A 10,203-nucleotide genomic window follows, 5' to 3' on the forward strand; every position below is an offset into this window, starting at 1 on the left:
ACTTCTACAGTTAGTATATTCCAAATCTAGGCATCTCGTTTTTCGGCCCTTCGTGTTTTTATTGCGCGCTTGCCTTAAATTTAAGGTAATTAGATTTAAGGTCTCCAGTGGACGTCATCCATAGCAATTACTTGGTGTGGCCGTAGAAAATAACCTGACATATGTCCAACCTATCCTCCCCCTGCTGAAGTTATAGTACAATCCCTCAATGTAACGTCATCTGATCCCATCCCATTATGGGGTTCCCCGGCTATATCCAGCTGTCGGCTGTCTCCAAGCAGATGTAGGTGGGGGATTTCTAAACACAAAAGGTCCTATTACGGGGACATAACGACCTCCACGACTCTCATCTTTGAACTCAATCTTGGAGACCACGACAGTAATATGCCTATCAAATTTCATTAACTTCCATCCACACATACAAAAGTTATCCTGCTCACAAGAAAAATTAACAAAATGCCCCCTGTAGTCACAACGAAACCCCCCACGAAGCTCAGTAACGAACTTAACCTTGGTCCCGGCAATAGTAAGCACCACACCAAGAATTATAATCAACATTTTACAAATACCTGAGTTATCTTGCTAACAAGCCACAAACACAAAAGGTGCACTAACGTGACGCACGGACCCCCCACGAAGCCAAAACTTGTACTTGACTTTGGCCTCAACAGCGGTAATATGCCTGCCAAAAATCATGGACGTCGAATCATGCCTTCCAGAGTTATATCGCAAAATCCGCAGTTCCCCACACTCCGGCGAGACAATTTCATAGTCCTTCTGACGAAGACAAATATCGTTTTGCATGCAATAGGGGAAGCTAAAGGGCAGACACCACATTTGCGTTGCGCAGTAGAAGCTGTAGTGCCTAGTTAATACCTTTGAAAATCCTGTTTTCTCTTGAAAGTTTTGGTCCATTTTGGAGATTTTGGGGCTGGAAGGCACAGGTAGGGTCTGAACTTTCCTACTTTCGTTAAGTTTTGTTTATTTCACCAGTTTAGTGGGCGTAATGAGAGATGTGAGTGGTTAGGTCTTGTCTGACCAGGCGGATAGATACCATGGAAAATGTAGGTCAAAGTTGAGGTTTTGTTACTATCATCAGCTGTGGCGGGAATTTGACCTGGTCGACCCCCTGTTTCCTTTCTATATTTGGGAATCAGACCCTTGTTGCTACCTGGTGCAGAAAAAAAAATTGAGATTGAAGTATGGGCAAGTACTTTCATGAGGACTTCTAATAGTGTATTTAAGCATGTGTCCCTATGGGCAAATCTAATACACATGTAGTACTGTCTGCCCTAAATCCACCGGACGTGCGTGTGTATGTGGGTCTTTCGTGTAATGCACCATACGTCCGCATGAGGGCTACTGGCGCCTGTTCTTTTGTCGTCCCATAGACATAGCCTCTATATTTACCAGGCTTCGGGAGGTGGATGGAAAGGGTAGAAATTGGCCAGAAAAAATAGAGAGATAACATGCCGAGGGAGTTGGTCCGCTACCTATATATACATTCGGGAAAATGTACTCTCTAGCGGACCAACTCCCTCGGCATGTTATCTCTCTATTCTCTCAACGTGTTCTTCCAGCTGTCTCCCGAAGCCTGGTAGAGGCTATGTCTATGGGACGAAAAAAAGAACAGGCAAAAGAGGAGATTTATGTATCTTTTATTAACTACTCGATATTTTACATTTAGACAAGATATGCAAGAAATTGTCAAAGCAGGACATGTTTAAACACTTGATGTCATGCAAGAACGAATGTATAGCAGACAAACTATGTAATTATGTTTCCAAATGTTTCAAAAAGAGAGAAGAAAGAGCAACTAACAGTAGATGATAGGTATTATATAATATTGTTATAATGTATAAATTCCTAGCAATTAGCATTAGAAAATAGCGTCCCAGTATGCAATACTCATGTTTTTGCATACTGCATGTCCTATTGCACATGTGCATTTAGCCCATCTGGGCAAGAACATGCAATAAAGATTCATATCATATCATTAAATCAACGGATCAGTTTTGGATCTCTCCCCTACCGTCTTGAGAGTAACCGTTCTTCCCTGCGCGCCCTTCTTCACCGGCGTGCCTGTCGATCTCGGTCTCTCCTTCTCTCCCTCGTCCCCAGGTTCGTCTGCTGTGCTGGGGCTGCTGTCCGAAGGCGTGACGTCAGCCTGCGTGACCTTCAACTCCGCTGTTCTCTTGGCGATGACCTTGGAGAGAAATGTGGTATTGGTGAGTTGGGGGATAATACGATAAGAATAGGTAGAAATCATGTTTAGCATTTCATTTATTTCGAAGCCTTTCAGCCCTGCATGACTAATTTTCCAAGGCTCAAACATTAAAATTACATAATAATATACATGGAAAATACAGTGAATAAATTTAAAAAAATATAAATACATGTAAACATCAACAATGAACACACAAATCGATATTAACAATTTAAAAACTTGTGTAACGCTCCAAGTATCCTATGCGGAGTATTTACAGTCACTTTACTATGGGGCTACTAATGTATTGGCCGCCATGTTGGAAGGTTACACTTGCAAGTTGCCCCCCCCCCATCCACTACCATTACCTACCTCTTCCCGCCAGTTGGTTCTCTTGGGTTCCGACAGGAACGTTACACCTGGCGTGACGTCATCTGTCAACGGTCTAGACACGTGACTTCCTCTGCCGGTGTCGATTTTTGGTCCTGTGAGGTTCAAAACGCAGAGATTTCAAGAAAAACCTTTCAAATTAAAACTAGAAAGGTAACATTTACAAAGCAAATGCATAATGTTTACCTTCGCATATGGTCTGCTAGCGCTCTGTTAATTCTTACTCAAACACATTGAATTTCATATATATGGTCAGATAGGAGTCTAAATCCCTCCTGCTATAAAATTGCAACACAATGTAACCCAGCACCAGTGACAGACGTCTGATTCAGGTCATTGACCTTATTGGTTTGGAGAAGAAGAAGAGGAAACCGAGCAAAAACAACATGTTTTCCTTCGATAAACATAAAGATAGGAGGTGGTGCTGCGTCAGAGGATTTTTTTCAAGTTAAAAGCGTTTCCTAGACAAGAATGGGTCCTATACCTAATGTGGGTAAAATGATGTCTCCGGCGAAGACGAGCGGCTTGCCTCTCAGGCACGGCCGCACAGGTCTCAACTGCTTCAGCACCTGGCACGTCCCCTGGCGAGAGTGAGAAGAACAACAGGCGAGATTATTCATGAGCCATTTTTTTTAAGTTTCCTCATGATGATCGACTAAATCTTATAAGAGTTCTTTGATATGGGACTACAACATTGAATAGATACCACATAGTGATCATAGTGGCCCTTTGGTTTTCAATACACCTGTCAAAAATGATAAACAAGAGTTCCACGATCTCATACCTTCGCCAAATGATGTTAACCCTTGCGGGTGACAAATTATACAATTTTAATAATTGATTTTGTAAATAAGAGCTTCATTTATATGGATTATATCAGTTGATCATATTCTCCACCCAATGACAGCCTTATCTTAACAAAAAGGCTATTATAGCACTTCCTCATAAATTATGCAAATGAGGTCATGATTTGAATAAGTTATGTTTATTGCTGTTCACCTTCACTTAACTTCCAAATGTGGCAAGTATGAAATTCGGGGTGCAGCAGTTACAACTATGGAATTATAAGAATTTGCCATTTATTATGCAAATTAGGTCCTCCTTTACATAATCTATATCCTCAGATGTTTTTCTCGTTCTCAAGTAGATGTCACAAGTGTTTCATAGTTCTATTATCGAACAAAGCAGATTTATAGAATTTCCTCATTAATTATGCAAATTAAGTCCTGATTTGCATAATTGCCATTTGATTATGTCAAGCATCACTTCAACTACCTACATACCAAAAATCACGACAATACGTCAACCGGTTCTTGAGTTATCGCCCTTCAAATTTTTTTCAACAAATGCTCCTGCAGTTCCAGAACAAGGCGCTAGGGGACCCAAACTTATGTCACTTCTTTCCTACCCTAAGAGCTATCTACCAACCAAAATTCGTGACCTTAGCATGTCCAGAACATGAGATATCAAAACCGAAAGTTCAGCTGCAGTACCTAGGAAAGCCGCCAGGGGGCCCAAAATCTAATCATTTTTAGGTCTCATGAAGTCCTACCCACCTACCAAGTTTCATTCCAATCCATCCACTCCTTCTCGAGTTATCTTGCTAAACCACACACACACACACACAAACACACACACACACACAGACAAACGCTACTAAAAACATAACCTTCTTGGCGAAGGTAACTACACACTAGGAATACGTGCCAATACATTACATGTATCATGTTGTAGTTTTTTTCTTACCGATTTGATTATGTAGATCCACTCTGATTGGCTGCTGTTCTTCACGATAACTTTTCCTCGCCTAGAATAGCGGTATGGTTCAGTTAGATCTTTCAATTGCAAGGAATTTTTGAAAAAAAAGAGATGCAACATTTGATTTTGGCAAATATATCATACTCGATACACCAGTAATATGTGTTGTCATGTGGGTAGATAAAAAAAAATGAATAGAAAAAAGATTTCTGTAGCACTCACGTAAAGTACTGAAACATGCAGTTGTCAGGGTTCGCAATAAGTCTTTCCAGTGGCCAGTTTTCAAGAAACTCCACCTGTCTGTGGGCAAAGGAATTGCAGCTTTTAGTTTGTTGCCGAGCGTTTTATTTTTGTGTCAAATACCTTAGTTAGGATCGGAAAAATGGACTCTTTAACTCAATGGTAACACTAACAGTCGTTTATCTCAAAGACAACAGACATCAGTCTCTGTAGAAACAGATGTTGCTCTCCATGGCAACAGACGTTGGTCTCTATGGCAACAGATGTTGGTCTCTATGGCAACAGACGTTGGTCTCTATGGCAACAGATGTTGGTCTCTATGGCAACAGATGTTGGTCTCTATGGCAACAGACGTTGGTCTCTATGGCAACAGACGTTGGTCTCTATGGCAACAGACGTTGGTCTCTATGGCAACAGATGTTGGTCTCTATGGGAACTGACCTGAGGAACTTGACGTGTTCGGGTTCCTCCTCCCCCATTCTGTACGCAGGGAGGAACATTTCATAGAAGTCCTGGGATTAAAAATAATTAAGACAGTTTTTAGACAGAAATACACATCTGCGTAAACTATATAGCACGAACATTACAAGCTGTTAACGTCTTTTAGTTAGTTTCTTAAATTATTTTCATTACCAACAAAAAATTGTTAAAAATTGAAAAATACTTAAGAGGCATTCTAATACATTAGTACGTTAATTTGAACCAATACGTTTCCGTTTTCTGTTTTTTTTTAAGACGGATAATAGCCCGTTGATTGGTTAAAACCAAGTGACGTACGTTAGCGCTGATGACCAATAGCTGCACAGGAGTCTGGCTGATGACGGTGGCTGTCCTCCGCTTGTTCCGGAAAAACGCCATTTCCTGGAAAAAGGACATCAAACGATGCCTCATCTCATAAAGACCGTTTTTTTAAAGAAAATGATAACTAGGCATATTTTGCAGGAAATTGTGATTGACTTCTGATTGATCAAGCGTTGAGAATATCGAAACAAGATGCAAGATGCCTGCATTTCTGTTATGGTGGCTGTAGTTTTATATACTGGAACTGGAAAACACAATAATAGCATAACATAATTATAACATAACGATACTATAATTGAGACATAATGATAAACAAGAATTCATGAAATATGTAGAGTTTATGTAAATGTTTTTTATGCATTTGTCTCATTCAAAAATAAGATCATAATTACTATAATCTAGTTAGATTTATGGTTTTCTAAACTCAAATTATAACATTTTGCTTGTGAAATTCCTATCTTTTGACAATATTCTGCTGCAGTATCAAGGTCAGCCAACGGGAGGCCCTTATTTGACCTTGACTTTTGTCACCTACACCTACCAGCATATACCAAATATCATCACAATCCATAAAGGCGTTCTGAAGTTATGCTGAGTACAAATGTGCGGAAACACAAACACACACACAGACAGACACACAGGCACACACACACAGACAGACACACAGACACGCCAAAAACAATACCTCCATTTTTCATGGAGGTAATGATAAGAAAACGTACGCCGAAGCTGGTTCCCTTCCTGAGCACGGCCACATGCCGGGTCTCTGCGTTGTCCTCCTCCGGGTCGATGTCCATGATGTCAACGATAACTGTGGGAAAAGGGAGGGGGGGATACAAACTTAGCCACGTACGGGACGGCGTTCTTCTCACCGCAGCGCCATCTAGCGGCAAGAAATATCTCCAGTCTCTATGGCTCAAAAAGAATCTGCGCGTCGGCAAGCTGAATTGAAGATAAACTTGTTAGTGATATAAGATATATCGTCTGTGAGACGTCCATTTAAGAATTATCGCAATATGAGACATTGCCATGAAACTACAGTAAAATGAGCTTCGTGAATATGACATGGCAATATGAGTTAATTGGTTGTTTATTGGTCTCAAAAATGAGTCAAAACGATTTGGTATGTGGCCTTTTGTTTCTCCTTACCGTTTCCCGAGATGAGGAAGTAGAAGTTCTCGGCGATGTGTCCCTGTCGGATGATGACTCTTTTGGCGGGAATCCTGCAGATAACACGAAAATCCGGATCAACATCGGATCAAAACCGGATCAACGGGATCAATACCATATCAAAACCGGATCGAGTCAACACCGACCTTTAACTTTGTTTCCATAACTACTACTCACCTACCAAAAATCATTAATTTGATCAAGGATTTGTGCAGAACACCTTAGATCAACAAATGCATAAAAAGCCCGCTGCAGTATCCCTGGAAAACGCCAGGTGGACCATTTTTGAACTTGACCTTTGTTTTCACAACAGTTACTTAGATACCAAATACCAATAACATCCATCCTTAACTACTTGAGTTATGATGTTGACATACACCACTGCCACTTTACCATGGCGAAACGGAAAACATAGCCTTCTGACGAAGGCAATAAAATACAAAAGACCCAGTACGTACTCTTCCAGCCAGGCCTCCTTGCATATTTTCTCCTGCATGTGCAGCGGGTACTCGGCGAAGGCGGGAATGGTCTGCAGCCCGTACAGGGCGGTCTGGAGGCCCTCCGGCGTCCTGTCCTTCCCGCGCGACTTCAGCACACGTTTGGCTTCACTACTGAGCGTGACCTGGGAACGAGGGAACAAATGCTGAGCGTTACCTGGGTACGAGGAGTACATTGCGCCTAGGCGCCTGTGTGAAACCCAGTTTTTTTCCACGTACCCAGTTTTTTTCCACGTTTTTCGACCGTTAAGTTATCGAGGGACGAATTTGGCCTGACCCTACATCCCCACAAGAACCCTGATTCAACCGACAGAAAGGTTCATAATGACATTTGAGGGGTAAAAGATCAACTTCGTTGCGCCGCAAAAAAGGGTTTAAAAAACTGCCAACTCCTCGCTTTGTTTACCGCTGTTTGTTTACATTCTTTTTAGGAGCCTCCTAAAAATACAGCGGGCCTGGTGCAACATATATCTTGTGCTGCGCTGAGTCGCCGGAAAAGCGAAATAGCGACGCTAATATGTTGAAAATAATAATCTATATGAGAAAATTTTAATTATCTATATGCACAGTTTTGTCGCAAAAAGTCTTACATAATATCTGTTCTTACATTTACAACTGTTTTAAGAAGCGAGAAGAAGCAGAACCTGTACATATGTAGTTTTACTATAGATATAGTCTACCATCGCTGTTTACCATGACCTGTCAGTACTTAGTTCGAATGAGCAAAAATGTACAATAAAGGTCTTTCATTCATTCAATATCGCTTTAAATTGGGATTGAGAAAAATGATTCTGAGCGTGACTTTTGTCAAGCAAAAAAATCTTTTACAAAATAATGACCAGGCCAGTGTACGTACCTCTTTCTTGGCCTTGTATATCTTGGGATCGAAGGACAGCCCGGGGTCTGACGTGGACTTGGTGTCGTCAGTCCCTACCGAGTCGGCGAACATGACGAACGGCGAGCCCGTACTCTCAGCCTCGTCCGCACGGCCTTTCTCCATCTGCTTAATACTGTAGGGACGGAAACAATTTTTCAAAGGCATCCAGTGCAGTTTTTGGCGACGTCTCAGGGAGGAGCCTAATGGTACAGTATTGTGTGCAGTTTGCAAGAATTCTAGGAATGGTACAGCCATTTTGTCCACAGGAATGGAATGTCCACAGGCATGTCTCTGACCCACATCTATGTACATGTTGTAATTTGAATAGAATAGAGGACGAATGTCACTTTGGTATAGAATGTAGATTATATAGTAAAGAGAGAAATGATCTGTATAGGCTTGTACAAAACCTATTTCCTTACTTCATACACTTGAGCACTGTAGAAAAATTCATATTCCTAATGCGACTTGACAAACCTTCCATCGAAAAACATATCTGTTCCTTTATCTCTACTATAACTGAAAAGCGAGAAGTTGAATTTATGTAATGATAACTAGTTTTATTTTGTATGTATCTTTTTCATCATGTCTTGTTTTGACCAGTACTTAGCCCAGTGTGGCAAAAATGTGCAATAAAGGTCGTCATTCATTCATTCATTAAGATACAATTGCTGTTATTGTGCAATTAACTCACCCCTCAGACACTTCCTTCGTGGACAGGATCCGTCTGAGCATGCGCACGGTCTGTACTGCTTTGCGGAAAAGTTCGACTCCCTGAAAAGAAAATTAAAAGGTATTAAAAGAAAGAAAAACCAAATCTCGAATTAATATATAGAACACAGTAATCTATTGTTGTTGTAGAACATGAACTGGATTGATATGAATACTGGGAGGACCTTAAGAAATGGAACTGCACTTACAGTACCAGCAGCCCATACAAAGAGACTGAAAAACTCTTTCTTACACAAGGCAATATGCCTGTACAACTAGTCTTTGCAGTAACTCTCAGGACTCTCTGGACTGTACTTTAGTGCCCATGTGTGGCTTTGTAATGTGTTTGTTTGTGTGTCCGTATACGTATTGTAATGTTAATTTTGTATTTGCACTTACTACACAGTACAAATGTAACTAAAATCAGTGTTATTCAGCTTGTTTACGTTTGTGCACCAGCTACAAGGCTGATTTTTATTAATTAAACTTGAATAAAACTTGAAAACCTGAAAAGTATGAGACAAGGGTGAAACGGCAGTGCCGAGGTCACATTTCCAAACCGGGGCCCAGCCGGGCAGTCTTATGGAACGAAAAGTATGATATAAAAGACAACAAAGCACAAAAATGTTGACAAAAATAATAATGGGAACTATCTGTGTATATTATTGATACAAATTGTTGATTTTTCGTTAATCAGAACAGCCCGGCTGGGCCCCGGTTTGGAAATGTGACCTCAGCATAAGGGACAATCCTGGGCCCAGCCTATACATCGTATCGCGAGGCTTGCATGACTCTGGACATACCTACACTTGAACAGCGACGAGACGACCTCACTCTAGACTTCGCTAAGAAACTTGTTAGTTCCAAAGAATTCCGCAGTTGGCTACCACCCGCACGTGGGAACACTACTGGACGAACCACACGCTCCAGCGATCTACTTGACTGTGTCAAGACTAGAACTGAACGCTATAAGAACAGCAGTATCCCATATATGATATCCCTTTTAAATAATCATCTATGAGCACATAATTGTTATCTGTATGTTATGTCTGTTATGTGAACGTCAAAGTAATGTTGTCCCTCCTGTAGCAAATTTATAAAGTCAATCAGTGTTTTCGATCTTAATTTGTAGCCAAGTTTTAATGCCAGTAAATGTAAATAACTTTGATGATTTTTACTATACTGTATACTAATGAATTTTAAAATGAATTAATTGTACATCAGGATGTAATTCAGCCTGTGGCTGCAAATTCCTTGTTTTACCAATAAACCACTTGATTGATTGATTGATTGATTGATTGATTGATAGATTGACAAAGTATGATAGCAGAACAATTTCAGCACTTACTATAAGCGTTATGAGCATTATAAGCAGTCTTAAGACAGAACAACGGCTCCACACGCACCTTAAGTCTCTCCTTCACACTTTCTTCACACATCTTTCTCAAGATATGGGCTCTGAGCTATAACTTAAAGAATCTCCTAGAACTTCGAGCACTAGTAGAAGTACCAGCGGCCTCCTGTTTTTGGACGACTGTAACATTTCATAAAAT

General features: G+C 40.7%; 1 protein-coding gene across 1 annotated transcript in view; it reads right to left on the minus strand.

Moving 5' to 3' along the window:
* LOC109487693 (cyclic nucleotide-binding domain-containing protein 2-like) overlaps positions 1-10,203 on the minus strand; it is a 28,360-nt gene that overhangs the window by 4,744 nt on the left and 13,413 nt on the right. Inside the window, exons 5-16 of the mRNA XM_019791721.1 lie at positions 8,634-8,713; positions 7,919-8,072; positions 7,024-7,187; positions 6,545-6,618; positions 6,118-6,206; positions 5,372-5,455; positions 5,036-5,106; positions 4,577-4,654; positions 4,343-4,403; positions 3,081-3,177; positions 2,579-2,691; positions 2,033-2,206 (exon numbers count right to left, since the gene is read on the minus strand). Coding sequence (XP_019647280.1) covers positions 2,033-2,206; positions 2,579-2,691; positions 3,081-3,177; positions 4,343-4,403; positions 4,577-4,654; positions 5,036-5,106; positions 5,372-5,455; positions 6,118-6,206; positions 6,545-6,618; positions 7,024-7,187; positions 7,919-8,072; positions 8,634-8,713 — 1,239 coding nt within the window. The remainder of the gene's footprint in view (positions 1-2,032; positions 2,207-2,578; positions 2,692-3,080; positions 3,178-4,342; positions 4,404-4,576; positions 4,655-5,035; positions 5,107-5,371; positions 5,456-6,117; positions 6,207-6,544; positions 6,619-7,023; positions 7,188-7,918; positions 8,073-8,633; positions 8,714-10,203) is intronic.

Source organism: Branchiostoma belcheri, unplaced genomic scaffold (assembly GCF_001625305.1).
Source record: "Branchiostoma belcheri isolate BF01 breed outbred unplaced genomic scaffold, Haploidv18h27 scaffold9, whole genome shotgun sequence".
Lineage (NCBI taxonomy): Eukaryota > Metazoa > Chordata > Leptocardii > Amphioxiformes > Branchiostomatidae > Branchiostoma > Branchiostoma belcheri.